Source organism: Choloepus didactylus, chromosome 5 (genome assembly GCF_015220235.1).
Source record: "Choloepus didactylus isolate mChoDid1 chromosome 5, mChoDid1.pri, whole genome shotgun sequence".
Lineage (NCBI taxonomy): Eukaryota > Metazoa > Chordata > Mammalia > Pilosa > Megalonychidae > Choloepus > Choloepus didactylus.
Genome location: NC_051311.1, coordinates 14,625,045 through 14,641,463, shown reverse-complemented (window position 1 = coordinate 14,641,463; position 16,419 = coordinate 14,625,045). Strand labels below are relative to the sequence as shown.

Below are 16,419 nucleotides of genomic sequence, written 5' to 3'. Positions count from 1 at the left end.
ATATTTACATTAGTATTTGTAAAACACATCCTCAGTTCTGATATCTCTGTAAAGTAGCCTCCCTAAGATTGTGCAGAACTTTCTAATGAGACGTGAATGGCCCACACCCTTAAAGCCATGAGGACTCTTTGGAGGATGCAGCCCACCAGCTGCACTACCCCAACCAACCAGGCCAGGTGGTGCAGTGGGCAGGGCTCTCTTTTGGTTCTGCAATGACCAGTCACTGAAGACCTTAAGGGAAAAGACACTGTTCTCAGGATAGATCCATATGTCAGGGTACACCATGGAGGAAGTGAAGCTAGGCCCCCAGAACAGACACTGGGACCACTGAGGACACCGTCTGCCACTCACGCCTTGTCTGGGGACACGGGTGTCATCCCCATAAAGGTCTGCTCCATCCTTTCTCTCTCCCTCCCCCCCACCCCTTCTCTCTTTCTCTTTCTCTCTACAGGTCAAGTTTCATGGATTCTGCCCACATAATCACCCAGGAATCCCAAATATAGAAGGGAGTAGCCCAGACTTAGGAGACTCACTCAAGCCCAATTCCAAATTCCTGGGAGAGAGATCTGTTTGGATTGGCTCAAATCAGGAAGGCAACCACGATCTCATTATTATGGGCCAGGAAGAGCAAGGGGCCTCCAGGTATCTCCTGGGGGTGGGAGAGCCATGAGGGGAGAGACTCTAAGATGGTGGAATGGGCAGACAGAGTAAAATTAGGGATTAGTCCCCTACCCCCATTCCCTCGTATCTCTATGAAATCCAAAAATCTGACATTCTTGTTCAAGGCCCTATGTGATCACCCTGGTCCTCTCTCTCCATCTCCTGCTGTCCAGCCCACCCCACCCTAGGTCTGGCCACATTAAGTCACCTGCAGTTTCCAAACACTCAATGCCCTTTCCCAGCCAACACAGTTTCATCTTCCTGAAATGCCTTTCTTTCTTTGGTGTGTCTGCCTGACAAATACTTTCTCGGGACGCCACAAATACGTCATCTCCTCTCAAGTTTTTCTTGACCACCCCCTCCTTTGTTCCTCCACTATTCCCAGGACTGACTTCAATTCAACACCTAAAACTCACCATTACACCTCACCCCACACCGCCCACCACAAGACTGTGAGGTCTCCTCAGATTTATGTATATTCCGAGCACCTGGTTCTGTACCACACACCTAGCACCACTTGATAAATGCTTGTTAAATGAAAGGGTCAGGAATGCTATGTGCACACAGGACTACGGAAGAGGGTCATGGGACAGCGCCGTGCGTGCAGACCCTGCCCAGATCTGGCCCCTTTCCTTGCTTGCACATATCCTTCTTGTTTGCTCAGACCCTACATCTGATGGTCTTCTCCAGATGCACCTCTTCTCCAGAGACCACCTCCATCCAGGTGTGCAAACAGCACTTGGGCCAGGACCTGCCTTTCTGCTCTGACCCTGACCTCGGCTCACTTACTCTGTCACTAGCACCACCCCTGCCCCGCCTCTCCCACCTCTGTGTCCAGTGATCTCCGTTATTTCCATTCCCAGCCGGGGCCTGTAGCCTGTATGCTGCTGTTCCTGTTTGCTGAAGCTGCTGTTATGCAAAATGCCAGAAATGGATGGCTTTTATAAAATGGGATTTATTAGGTCACAAATTTACAGTTCCAAGGTCATAAAAGTGTCCAAACTAAAGCATCAAAAAGAGGATACCTTCACTGAGGAAAGGTCAGTGGCTTCCGGAACACCTCTGTCAGCTGGGAAGGCAAGTGGCTGGTGTCTGCTGGTCCTTTGCTCCTGGGTTCTGGTTTCAAAATGCCTTTCTCCAAAATGTCTCTGGGCTTCTCTATCTCTTGCTTCTCTCAGCTGTCTGCTTGGTTCTCCCAGGGCATTTCTCTCTAAGCATCTGGGGGGTCCTCTGTTAGGTTCTCCAGGGCAAACTCTAGGCTTCATCTCTTAGCTCCTGTGCATCTTTGCTTGTTCTCCCAGGGAACACTCTGGATTATGTACATTAGCTTCTCTCTAAAATGTCTCTCTCAGCTTCTCTGAGCTGCTTCTCTCTATGAGCTCTCTTAAAGGACTCCAGTGATCTAATTAAGACCCACCCTGAATGGGTGGGGTCACACTGCCACAGAAATAATTTAATCAAAAGGTGTCACCTACAGTTGGGTGAGTCACATCTCCATGGAAACACTCAATCAAAAAGTTCCACACAACAAGATTAGGTTAAAAGAACATGGCTTTTCTGGGGTCCACAACAGTTTCAAACTGTCACAGTCACCAACTCCCAGGCCTTGCAAACCCCAACCGGATCCAATCTTGCTGCTTCCCAAGTGCTCTCATTTGCTAATGCTGCCAGACTGCAAAACACCAGAAATGGATTGGCTTTTATAAAGGGAGTTTATTTGGTCACACAGTTACAGTCTTAAGGCCATAAAGTGTCCAAGGTAACACATCAGCCATCGGGTAACTTCACTGGAGGATGGCCAGTGGTGTCTGGAAAACCTCTGTTAGCTGGGAAGGCACGTGGCTGGTGTCTGCTCCAAAGTTCTGGTTTCAAAATGGCTTTCTCCCAGGACATTCCTCTCTAGGCTGCAGTTCCTCAAAAATATCACTCTCAGTTGCTCTTGGGGTATTTGTCCTCTCTTAGCTTCTCTGGAGAAAGTGTCTGCTTTCAATAGCCGTCTTCAAACTGTCTCTCAACTGCACCTACTCTCTCAGCTTCTGTGCATTCTTCAAAGTGTCCCTCTTGGCTGTAGCTCCTCTTCAAAATGTCACTCACAGCTGCACTGAGTTCCTTCTGTTTGTCCTCTCATTTATATGGCTCCAGTGATTTAATTTAGACCCACCCTGAATGGTAACACCTCCATGGAAATTATCCAATCAAAGTGATCACCCACAGTTGGGTGGGTCATACCTCCATGGAAACATCCAATCAAAGGTCACACCCTAATCAAAAAGATTAATCAATCTGCCCCACAAGACTGCATCAAAGATAATGGCATTTGGGGGGACATGATGCATCCAAACCAGCACACCAGGTGTGTTCTTAACCCTAGCAATTGCAAGTCTGCTATTTACATAATTGGTCTTTCCTGTTCCTAATGTAACTATCCTTTGAAATTATATTAAAATGTGTATCATTATCTTGACTAGGTCGGTGCAATTGTCCAAATACTGGGTTCCCAACTCGGATGCATAAGGCTCCCACAAAAATGTCCTTTTTGCTTTATGTTACATTTTTCATTTTTATAATTCAATGGGAGATGGAGGAGCTTCAGTGGACAGCCACATCAGCAAACCACATCACCTCATTACTTAAGCAAAATCATTATAATCATAGGAATAATTATATTTCCCCCCAATATTTTAAGAAAACTTTCAAACACAAAGAAAAACTGAAAGAATTGTACAGCAAACACCCATCCACCCACCACCTAGATTCTATAACTAACATTTTGCTCTGTGTGTCTTATCAGTTACCTAACCATGTACCCAGCCATCCACTTCATAGTGCTCCACAGATTACAAGTGAATACACAGAATCTCCTTTAGCAAATTGCTGAGCACATTTCTCGCTGTCCTCATTCACAGTAAAATCCATATTAATTCCACAGACGTTTATTAACCCTTTTTTGTGCGTGTAAGGCACTGGTCTAAGTGCTGTGACAAAGACTAAGATGAATGAAACGTGTCCCCAGTCTTAAGGAACTTAAAGTGCAGAAGTGGAGATACTTCAGGAAGATAAAAGCCGTGGGAGAGACACAAGATCTTTTGAACCTTGAGAAGGAAGATCAACAGGCATTTCTGTATTGCATTTAATGTTTGAAGGTCCTTCCTGCCATGGCTAGCGTGTTGAACAGAATGCCATTTTTTTCCTTTCAGTGATAGTTATTTGCATAATCATTTGCTTTCTGATTATAAAATACATATACATAGAAGACAAGTTGGTAAATGAAGAAAAATTGGTAATTATTATCTCAGAGCAAACCACTGTTATGTCTTTCTAGTGTTGTTTCTATATAGGCAGGCAGGTCTTTGAAAATTAGTCTCATTAGTACAAATCATTTTTAATCCCATGATTTTATATAATATTAAATATTGTACATTTTATTCCTTGCTACCACATATACTTCCAAAACATGGTACTAAGAACTGGCTATAGATGTTTATTATGGATGTACTGCAAATTATTTAACTGACCTATTATTATTAAACACTCAGGCTGCTTTCAGTTTTCACTCTCATAATTAATAATGAGACGAGTAAGTGCCTTACTTGGGAAGGGAGCTCACACTGGAACCACCACCTCAGCGGGCCGAGCCCCTTACTGGGGGGGTCTTGACTGTATGGGTTTTTCAGATGGCTTTCCAGCCAGCGGGGTCTCCTACCAACACTGCACATACACATGCAGAGATGTCTCCCTACCTACGTGATAGGTGAAAAATACACCTTGTTTTAATTTATATTTCTTTGGAAAGTGAGGTTGAACATGTTTTTGGCCCCTTGCCCATGTAAATATACAAAAGTAATTTTTAAGGACAGGAGATGCAAAAGTAGATTCCAGAATACGACCTTGTGGCTATTTAACATCTGGGAGTGGGATGGGAAGGACAGCGGGGAGTTGGTGTCTTGGTGGCAGCTGGCTGCTGCCAACCACAGGGACTCACCAGTTTGGTGATGCCCCCGTGCTGTCTCACTGCCCTCCGGGCTCTTCTGAACTTGGCAACATTCGCAATTGTCTCAGCTGCCAAACATTTCAGATGCTTATTTGAAGAATCAAGTATCTTAACCAAAATTGGTAAGCCCCCAAGGTCAACAATATTCCGTCTGATTTGAGGATTATGACTGATTTCCTTCAGGATTTTTAAGGATCCAATCTAAATGAGAAAAAAAGTTATATATGAATGAGTGTTTAACATATAACTCATGCTATGTTTTAAGAAATTCCAAGTCTAACTAAAATCCTTCCCCAATTAACTTTTGTAAGAAACAGTTTCCATTCCCAGGTGTTACACACATCCTCCATTTTCCTCTTCAGTTATGTGAACAAACATTCATCATTCAAGACATGTGAGAGACCAGTGGAAAAGAACAAGAGGAGAAAAAAGAAAAGCAGAGAGAGGAGAAAAAACAGCTGACAGTAGGCCACTGATTGATTATCAGCCTGATAATCAGCAGATTGATTATCATAGTGGCAGCAAGGCATGGCAGGGACTTGGAGCCAAAGAGAGCCACGAGACAGCGGGGACACTACTCTTTGTCCATTGTGGCAAAGCCACTCACCTTACACTTGACTTCATCTGTGTCTAGTAAATTTATTAAAACTTCAAGGCCTCCAACATCCCTGATTGCCAGCTGGCAGGTGTCTTGAGCTAAGTTGAAATCCTTCATTGAACACAATGCAATCACCGTAGCCGTCTGATTTCCTCCCTACAAAGACACAATGCCATGGGAAGGTTACACAAGGAACCCCTCCCATAGAAATCTGCTGAACAGGAACTATATCTCCTCCCCACCCATGGCACATTAGTTTTTTTAAGTTCTCTGAATTGGTTATTGTGCCGGTTTGAGTGTATTGTGTCCCCCAAATGCCATTATCTTTGTGGTCTTGTGTGGGGCAGGCGTTTTGGTGATGGTCGGATTTGCTTGGAATGTGCCCCACCCAGCTGTGGGCAATGATTCTGATGAGATGTTCTCATGGAGGCGTGGCCCTGCCCATTCAGGGTGGGCCCTTATCGGTGGAGCTATATAAATGAGCTGACTGGGGGGAAGAAAGAGAGTGCAGCTGGGAGTAATGTTTCGAAGAGAAGCAAGCTTGCTAGAAAGGAACGTCCTGGGAGAAAGCCGTTTTGAGGCCAGAGCTTTGGAGCAGACGCCAGCTGCCTTCCTAGCTAACAGAGGTTTTCCGGACACCATTGGCCATCCTCCAGTGAAGGTACCCAATTGCTGAGGTGTTACTTTGGATGCTTTGTGGCCTTAAGACTGTAATTGTTTAGTGAAATAAACCCCCGTTTTATAAAAGCCTATCCATCACTGGTGTTTTGCATTCTGCAGCATTAGCAAACTAGGACAGATTTTGGTACCAGAGAAGTGGGGTGCTTTTGCTGCTGAGTCTGCAAATACCAAACATGTTGGAATGGCTTTTTCAATGGATAAGGGGGAGTTTCTGGAAGAGTTGTGAGGAGCTTGATAGAAAAGGCCAAAACTGCTTTAAAGAGACTGTTTGTGGAAATATGGACTCTAAAGATACTTCTGATGAGGACTTGAACAGAAATGATGAATGTGTTGTAAACTGGAAAAAAGGCGATCCTTGTTTTAAAGTGGCAGAGAATTTGGCAAAATTGAGTCCTGGTGTCAGATGGAAGGAAGAATCTGGAAGCAACAACTTGGAATACTTAGCTGAGGAGATCTCCAGACTATGTGTGGAGGACGTTTCCTGGCTTCTCCTTGCAGCTTATAGTAAAATGCGAGCAGAGAGAGATAAACTTAGAACTGAACTCTTGGGTTCAAAGAAACCAGAAGTTGATGGCTTGGAAAATTACGGGCTTCCAGTGGGTAGAATCCCAGAAGCTACAGCCCAACCTGAGGACAAGCCAAGATTGGATAAGGAGTTAAGCAGAAAGGATTTGTGGAAACTCCTATTGTCTGATGGCTTTGACCCCTGCATGCTTCATGCAAAGCCAACAGAATTTTTGCGAGATCTTTATAGACGGAGCCATTGCTGGTCTGGACTGGAGGAGACAGACAAGGAAAAAATTAAAGGAAAAATCTCTTCAAAGACAGAGCCATGGAGGTTGAGGTCTGGAGTCAAGAGGTTTAGGGCTGGGAGAGCGGAGCAGCCCACATGCATGGAAAGGGTGAGTTTGCCCTGGAGGTCGAGGGCGGGCTTTCCGCCTTGATGCTCTGGAAGAGTTTTGCCACCTCAGGTCCCAAAGAGGGTGGAGCACATTTCCAGGGAATTGGGGAGAGCCTGGCTGCCACCACACTGTTCTGAAGGGGTTGAGCGTGTAACCCGGAGATGGAAGGGAATCCGGGAGCTGCCCCGATGTTTGAGGAGGGTGGGGCCGAGAAGGTGGTCTCCCCAATGTGTGGAAATGTTGGAGCACTCACCTAAGTGTTTGGAGAGGAACGGGCTGCAGAAAAGGCCCTTGGGAAGGGTTAGGCTCCCACTCTCTCAAGCCCCAAGGATGCAACATCGTTCTGTTAATGACTCTCAGACTTTGAAATCTAAGGGAGTTTGTCCTGTGGGTTTTAGGAACTGTTTTGCTCCTGTTAACCCTGTTTTCCTTACTGTTTCTCCTTATGGCAGTGGAAATGTTAATTCTATGAATGTCTCTCCTTTGTATATTGGAAGCACATAACTTGTTCTACGTTCACAGATCCACAGCTAGAGGGGAATTATGCCTTAGGACTGACCAAGCCTAAACTGATTTTGATGGGATTTTATACTTAACTTTTGTTACTGAAATGATTTAAGTTTTTGTGATATTGTGATGAAATGAATGTATTTTGTATTTGGAAAGATAATGTCATTTTGGGTTCCAGGGGGTGGAATGTGCCAGTTTGAGTGTATTGTGTCTCCCAAATGCCATTATCTTGGTGGTTTTGTGTGGGGCAGGCGTTTTGGTGATGGTTGGATTTGCTTGGAATGTGCCCCACCCAGCTGTGGGCAATGATTCTGATGAGATGTTCTCATGGAGGCGTGGCCCTGCCCATTCAGGGTGGGCCCTTATCGGTGGAGCTATATAAATGAGCCGACTGGGGGGAAGAAAGAGAGTGCAGCTGGGAGTAATGTTTTGAAGAGAAGCAAGCTTGCTAGAAAGGAACGTCCTGGGAGAAAGCCGTTTTGAGGCCGGAGCTTTGGAGCAGACGCCAGCTGCCTTCCTAGCTAACAGAGGTTTTCCGGACACCATTGGCCATCCTCCGGTGAAGGTACCCAATTGCTGAGGTGTTACTTTGGATGCTTTGTGGCCTTAAGACTGTAATTGTTTAGTGAAATAAACCCCCGTTTTATAAAAGCCTATCCATCACTGGTGTTTTGCATTCTGCAGCATTAGCAAACTAGGACAGTTATAATTGGTTAAATGAATCATGCAGAGCTGAAGCATGAGAAAGCTGTATAAGGTGCCATAAAACATCATTCCAATTAAGAGCCCACATTTAAAAGTGCACTGTCTCCTCTAAAGAGCTACAACAGTAGATGGTTTTTATTGAACAGAGTCGAGGGACTAGCCTGGAGAGGTGGGCTAAGGAATTTGAGTTTTATAAAGAGGTAACAGGTGGCCCCTGCAGTTCTGGAATCGTGAAACGTGCAGTGCAAACCGGGTCTCAACATTATTTTTACAGATGTGTGTGGAACAGTCTGGAACATGGAGAACTGCACAAGGGAAAGCACGTGGGGAGGCAGTTATAACCAGCCAGGCTGCAACTTAAAGTTGGCAGAGGAAGGGCTGTGGGGCAATTCCACTAAAACCTGGGGATGAAGGAGAAAGAGGAGTTTTGTTGCTGCATGCTAAATGTTAGTCCGCCTTGGAGAAACGCAACAGTGGCAATGCTGGTTTAGCTAATCACCTCACATAAAGGGTAGTGGCGAACTGATCCTCTTCGATTAAAACAAAAAAAAACCTGAGATTTTTTTTTAAGTGTATTAATGATTGATCAGTAAGGCAGTAAATTAAGACCAGAGTTATCATAGCAATTCTTGAGCAATGCCCACCGGTCATGAAGGTTACAGGAAATCTTCTGAAGAAAAGATCTATTATTTCCACTGCTATTTAGACTTGTTGATACATTAGAGTTCCTGAAAGCACTGACATAGTGCAAAAGACACAAAAACAATATTTCTGTGTAAGCCAGGAGTAAACTATTTCTATGACAGGTAACTATTTGTATGACAGCCTTGGACTCCTGCCACAAAACATTGCACCAATCACCCCAAATAAATCCTTCTCTCTTTCTTTTAGGGGAAGACACTCTCCAATTATTTTCATTTGTTATTATTTTATTTTCATTTGTTAATTATTATTTTATAGTCATTACCTACTATGTACATACAATATGTGGCCTTAGCACAGAAAATGGAAATTAAATCCAAGCTGGGCAGCCCCCTCCTCCTTCGTACCGTACACGCGCACACACAAATCGTCTTATGAATTCAAGGAAATGTGTTGCTTTTAAAAGAAAAAAACTGGAATGGGATTGTCAGAGGGCATGCATCCCAATAGTGACACTGGAAAGGTTTTAGGCTTCAGCCTTCCCTCATCCTCCTTTTCAGATAATTCCTTCCACATCTCTAAAAACGTGATGAAAAATTATCCTGCGGTAACACCGCTGACCATTTCTCACTTTTCATACTAATACCCTCTATGGATAATCCAGGTTGTCCTCTAGACTTGAAACTGAGTTTAGAAGGACAAGAGCTTTGACGTAACTATTTACATTTAAAATAATATTATGTTGCTTAGAACCCCATAAAAAAAAGTACACTTACAACTTATAGGGTCTCTGTCTCCTTGAAATCAAGATACATTTCAGGAACATCAATTTTCCTGCAGTTGGTTTTAAAATACAAAATAATAAACACTCTATTACCATCAGGTTCACGTACTCCCGTGTCTGGGAGCACAGGACCTACACAGTCCAGCATTTCCTCCTTTTCTTTTAGAAAAACATAAGACAGGTATCTTGCAAACCATAAAGAAGACTCTAAACGCTAATCATAATTGACAAAAGAAAATGCAATTAAAATAAGAAAGATAAAAAATTAAAAAGGCACTTGGTCTGAGTTTAAATGGTTTAAGCCAGGAAAAAAAAACTAAGATATCTGAGGGAATAGAGCTGAGTTTCCAAATTAAGAATTAAAAACTCTAAACCAAGAGCTTCAGGTAGAAGAATCCTTTAGGCTAGAAAGTGAGAAGATGCCAAATGGGATGTCAAACCCGGGTCAAAAAGAGTTCTCCTTACCACAGGTCCAGCACTTTACTAAGAATGCGCTGTCCTGATTTTCCCATTTATGTCTGATTGAGGACTTTTTTCCTGCTATTCTTGCACTGTAACATTTTCTTTGGTAGCAATCTTCCACGTACAGACTTAGCACAATCTTTGCTTCCCGAGTCAAGTTTTCTCAATTTCTCTTCTAAATTATTTCATCTTTTCATCTTTTGAGTTTTATTTCATTATTAATGCTATGCACCAAAGACATAAATTTTTAAAAAGTCATTTAGTTACAGCAGATGCCAGAGAGTTCAGATTTTACATTTTTCTGAATTATCTCTAGGGCCATTTTTGAAGTCAAAGGACTGGAAATTTACATTTAACATTAAGAAATTAGATCCTTATAGAAAAAAATTCTGTAAATCATCAGCTTTTTCTGAAAATCTGGAAACACATTCACAGGCTTGAGGGATTTTTTTTAGAACTGTTTTATATTAGGGAAAGTTAATTTTTCCACATTTCAGGATTTAGTTCCACTCTTGTCACTGACCACACTCCCCAAAGGATTATAAATCTTTCGGAATGAATACCAGAGGGCAGGAGCCAAAATATTCACCCTACAGAGCCACAAATGTTAGTCAATTGCTATTCTTTAAATACCAGCTACGTCAAAGAATTTTTGAATGTTTGCTCAATTTAGTCCAAATGTCATAAACATCTAGCTGAAGAGAAGCAGTGCAAACGTGCTTCTTTTTCAATTAAATCTCCCCTGAGAACACAATGAGTTGCCAATACTTATTTTCACATTTTATCAAGCATTTGCATTTGTGAAGTTTTAAGAGCTGGAGAAAACATAGTAAAATAATATTTTACTAGCTTCAGAAGTTTTGAAGAAAGCTTTCAATAAGCTTTTCCACTTCTTAAATTCATGCAATTCCTTTGCTAGTCGTCTTCCAACTCCTGCTTCTTCTCAAGCACCTCCAGGGTCTGCTGGCCTTCCCATCTTTCAGTCCACATTCCTTTCTACAATCAAGAGGCATTTGTTCATTGTCACAATCAGGTTTCAAACATGCAGAGATTGAGTGACTGTTGCTTCCTCTCATTTTTTCCAAAATTGCTCTTTGAAAGACGTGAATTGAGAACATTTTTCTAAATGATGCTTTTTGTTTAAAGAAAATCTTTGACATCAAGAAGCATCACCCTGTCTAGTCTAGAGAGTAGGACCTCTCTTACTGTCAATAAGGAAGAAAGAAACATCTACAAAAGTTGAGATGAAGAAAGCATTCAGGGTTAAAACGGAGCAAGCCACTAAAAACCACTTGTGTATGCTTTCATTCAATAAAGCGCTGCACGCTTTCTGCTGGCTGAGCCCCATGCTAGGCATAGAGACTCCAGCAAGCGGGAACAGACAGGCCCCTTACCTTTGTGGAGCTGGCAGCTCAGTAGAGGAGACAGATTTTGAATTTTTTGACACCCACACAATTAAATGAAAATGCTCAGACTGAGAAGGGCTACAGGGAGAGGCACTTGGGGCAAGAAAATGCACAATGGGGTCTTGAACTGAGCAAACGTCTGAGCTGAGAGCTGGACAAAGAAGAGGAGCTTTCCCTGGTGGAAGAAGAAGGGAAGTGATGAAAAGCATGGCACGCAGAGAACACAGACTGTGAAAAAGCCCTGCATACCATGGAGTGTGGCACGCTTGAGAATTAAGGCAGCCAGCATGGCTGAAGCACAGAGAGGGAGAGAGGGTGGTTCTAGGTGAGCTGGAAGACTGGGCTGCCAACAGAACCTTCCAGGGCCCCCTGGCCAGGCTGAAGATTTGAATCTCTACGTCAAGATGGACAGGAAATGTTGAAGGCTGGTTGTCTGGGGGAAGAGGGCAAAGTCTAACATGAGCTGATTACATTTTTAAAAGATCACTCTGGCTGCAGAGGGGAGCGAGCGTGGACATGTGGTGACCATTCAAAGGTTCTGCAGACCTCCAGAGCAGAGACAGCAATGACTCACATCAGGAGGCCCAGGGGACACGTCATGTGTTGAAAGGGACTTTTGAAATGAAAAGGTTCAGAAAAGGATGCTGTGGGTTAGCAGACGAAACTCCAGTGGGCAGCACACTACCAGAGCCATCACTTGAAGCTTACTGGGGGGACGTCATGGGGATCAGAACCCCTCTTGCTGTTTCCCACCATCCACATCATGAAGCAGTGGGTGACACTGCAGTGCCTGGGCACAGCCATCCCAGCTGGACTGTCCTCGCCTCTTTTTGCTCCAAATAGAAACCCAGAACAAGGAAAGTAGCTCCCTCCGGTGCTGACAGAGGGCCTGGACCCAGCTCCGAGGCTGGCTCAGGGATGCTCTTCTCCCAGGATCAGAAATGGCAAGAAAAGAGCATTCAGACCGATGGAATACAACCATGCAAGTCAAGGTAGTAAAACAGAATGTTTCGCCTTCTGTTTACTTGCAAGCCTATTTTATCCCAGGGATTCAGTGCTCATAAACCGAAGACTCAAGAGATGTGACTCAAGGGGACTCCAAGGAAAAAGAGAAAATCCTGTTTCCTTCCAGAAGATAAAAATAGTATTAATACTTTTAAAGAAATTAGACTCAGACTGACATATTACAGGCTTGCTAAGAATTTTTATCAGGAATGGGGGAGGAGCAGTACAATGAGTCTCATAGAGAATACATATTCTCTTTAAATAGCCATGGAATGTTTACAACAATTGACAGTTTACTGAAAGGTCCTGTCATTGCAATGAAGGAAAAAAATCTATTTGTAGCAAATATGATTGTTTCCTAAAAACACCCAGAAAAATGAACTAATTATGATAACTAAAAAAATAGTTCACTAAAGTGGCTAGATACAAAGGCAACATTCAAAAATGAGTAACACTTCATACTCTAAGATTAAGAATCAAAATGTGTAATTAAAAAAAAGTTCCCATGTACAGGAGTAGCAAAATAACTAATAAAAATATCTGAGTAAATGTCACAAGAAATATGCTGGATATATACAGAAAAAAAAAAGACTTTTATGAAAGTATCTAAAACACTAAATAAATGGATCACATTTTATGCTCCTAAGTAGGATGACTCAATGTTATTAAAATTGCAGTTTATCCCAAAGTAATCTATAAATTCATGTAAACCAACCAAAATCCGAACAAAGTTTTGTGTTTAACTTGATTCTCATTTCAATTTGATTCTCAACTCATTCTAAATATGATCTAAAAGGGAAAATATGCAAAAATTGGTTCAAAAATATTTAAGAAAAATATCTGGCCTACCAGATATAAAAAACACACGAGTTCTAGTATTAAAACAGCATGGACAGAACTGTGGGAAGATGGCAGAGTAGGAAGCTCCGGGAATCAGTCCCTCCACCAGAACATTACACAGGCAGGAACTGTCCGAATCAACTATTTTAAAACTCTGGAGTCCGGTCGAACATTGTGCAGCATCCAGGGAGGAGTGGGAGGGAGGCTGGTAAATTACCGTAAACACCAGGAAACTGCTCTCTCCATGTGGTGGTTTCTGGCACCCATCCCCCACTCTGGCGGCAGACAGCGGTGGAGCCTGGCCCCTGACGTAGCTGGCTGGTGCCAGAAAGGGACATAGAAATCCAGGTCCCCACATCTGCGTGTGTGACAGGGGAAGCCAACCGCCGATCACACTTTTGATCAGCTACTTCAGATCACCAGGGCCCAATTCTGAGGGCAGCCATCGTTCCAACGTGCCCCAGACAAAGGCGGTGGAGGGACTTAAAGACGGCACCTTCCACAGAGCTGCAGAGGGCAGCTGGAGGGCTGCGTGGATAAGGCAGGAGCCAAGTCAAGAAAGCAGAGCTTTGGGGAGCTGTGGAGGAAGCTCCTGGTGCCCTTCCCGACCCCTCCCACATCCGTCCCCAGGGCAGGTTGGGGCCTGCTGGTGCTTCCTTTGAAGATCCCCCGCCTTGTTCCGGCTGGGAAAGACTGACTTGGGAAACTCCTCTCTGGAGTGCCATCCCTCCCTGAATTTGCCCTCTTTGCAAAAGTAGCTTGAGGAAAGGAAAGCAATGTGAGAAACCATTGAGGAGGATGGCCTGGGGCAAAGGCCTACCTGCTTTAAGTCCCGCAGTGTAGCACCCCAGAGAGGGAAAAGATCTGTGGGAGAGGGAGACCTGTTTCTGGGGGAGTAGAGGGGGCCTTCAAACTCCTGTAAACAGGGGAACTAAGGCCACCAACAAGCACAAGCCCAGGGCAAGTTTGTTTAACTTGATTCTCATCTCAACTTGATCCTCAACTCATTCTAAAGATGATCTAGAAGGGAAAATATGCAAAAATTGTTCGAAAATATTTAACCAGGAAATATTAACCAGGAAAAAAGAATCATCTATTCACAAGGATGTACTAAAGAAAGCCTTGGAGTTCTTATATTAAATTTCACCTGCTCTTTGCATTCACCTTGGGCTCAACTTCCTGATGGGAGGGCTGAACTCTGACAGCTCCAGTCAAAACAAAGCCAATATGCAAAGACGGTGAACAGTGTTTTTGCTTCTATTTTCTTGGTTTTGCTAGCTCCGGAAACTCAAGAGAATCTGACATATCATCAGCTGGTTACAAACTCAAGAAACAGACATTTCAGGGAATAAACCCAAGAGTTAACATTTTTAAAATATTAAAACATACAGTATGCAACAAAAGATTACAAGGCAAACAAAGAAACTGGAAATAATTGCCCATTCAAAGGAAGAAGGAAAAAATCCAGAAAACACCAATAAAGAAGACCAGACTATGGGCATAGTATACAAATACTTTAAGAAAATGATCTTCAGTATGCTCAAGTTGATGAAGGAAAATACAGAGAAAAAACTAAATGTTGTCAGGAAAACAATGAATGAACAATACGTGAATCTCAATAAAGAGATAGAAAGACCACACTAACTGAAACAAAAAATTCCCAAGAGGGTTTCAAAAGCAGATTAGTGCTGGCAGAAGAAAGAATCAGAGAATTTAAAGTCAGGACAATTAAAATGAGTCAAACTGATGAGTAGAGAAAAAAAAAATAATTATAAAAAACAAAAATAGCCTGAGACCTCCGGGACACACATGTATGCATGGAGGGAGGAAGGGGAGGATTGGTCCCAGAAGGAGAAGAAAGAAAGGGGCAAAAGGAATATTTTAAAAAAGACAGAAAACTTCCCAATCTTAGCAAAAGATGTGAATATGCAAATCCAAGAAGCCCAGAGAACACCAAACAGGATAAAATCAAAAGAAATACACCCAGCACATACTTCTCAAACTGTCAAATACAAACGACAAGGGCAGAGTTCTCAAAGTTGCAAGAGAAAAGCAGCTTGTTATGCACAAGGGAGTCCCAATTAGATTAAGTTCCAATTTCTCATCAGAAACCATGGAGCTAAGAAGGCAGTGGATGAAAACAATGGCCAACCAAAAATTTTACATTGGGTGAGACTTTCTTTCAAAAATGAGACAGAAATATTCCCAGATAAACAAAAGCTGAGGGAGATCATCACCACTAGACCTGCCCTACAAGCAATGCTAAAGGGAGGCCTGCAGACTGAAAGGAAAGGACACTAGACAGTGGATCAAAGTGGCATAAAGAAATAAAGCTCTCTGGTAAAGGCAACCATATGGGTAATTATAAATGCCCGTACTATTGTATTGTATTTTTTGGTATGTAACTACACTTCTTACTTCCTGCAGTTACTAAAATTCAAAAGCATACAAAGTAATGATAAGTCTATTGTTTTGGACATGCAATTTACAAAGATACAATCTGTAATAATTACAAAAAAAGATGGGGGAACAGAAGTGTATAGAACAGTGTATGTGTATGCTATTGAGGTCAAGGTGGTATCACATCAAATATGATTATTATATATATTTAGGGTGTTAAATTTTAACCCCGTAGTAACCCAAAGAAACTATATAAAAAATATATCCAGATAGAAATGAGAAGGACTCAATATGGTATAATACAAAAATCAAATAAATATGAAAGTAGGCATTAATAGAAGGATTGAGGGTTAAAAAAGATATAAGACTTAAAATGGCAGAAGAAAGTCATGCATTATCAGTAGTGACTTTAAATATAAACAGATTAAACTCTTCAGTCAAAATGCAGAGATTGACAGAATGAATTTTTAAAAAAAGCATGACTCAATTATATGCTTTCTACAAGAGACTCATATTAAATTTAAAGACGTAAGTAGGTTGAAAGTGAAATGATGGGAAAAATATATACCATGAAAGTAGTAACCAAAACAACTAAAGTAGCCATACAAATATCAGATAAAATAGTCTAACTCAGACAACTGTTATGATGGACAAAATCAGTCATTATATACTGTAAAGGGGTCAATTCAACAAGAAGATATAACAATTATAAATACATTTGCACTTAACAACAGAGTCCCAAAATATATGAAACAAATAGTGACATATTTGAAGGGAGAAATCGATGGTTCCACATTAATAGCAGTAAAAATACACTGCTTTCAGGCTTTTCA

At 42.3% G+C, this 16,419-nt stretch overlaps 1 protein-coding gene across 4 annotated transcripts in view; it reads right to left on the bottom strand.

Moving 5' to 3' along the window:
* ODAD2 (outer dynein arm docking complex subunit 2) overlaps window positions 1-16,419 on the bottom strand; it is a 201,685-nt gene that overhangs the window by 143,108 nt on the left and 42,158 nt on the right. For all 4 annotated transcript variants that reach the window (XM_037837367.1, XM_037837369.1, XM_037837368.1 and 1 more), the window contains 2 exons: window positions 5,259-5,405; window positions 4,643-4,852 (listed from right to left, as the gene is read on the bottom strand). In XM_037837367.1, coding sequence (XP_037693295.1) covers window positions 4,643-4,852; window positions 5,259-5,405 — 357 coding nt within the window. The remainder of the gene's footprint in view (window positions 1-4,642; window positions 4,853-5,258; window positions 5,406-16,419) is intronic.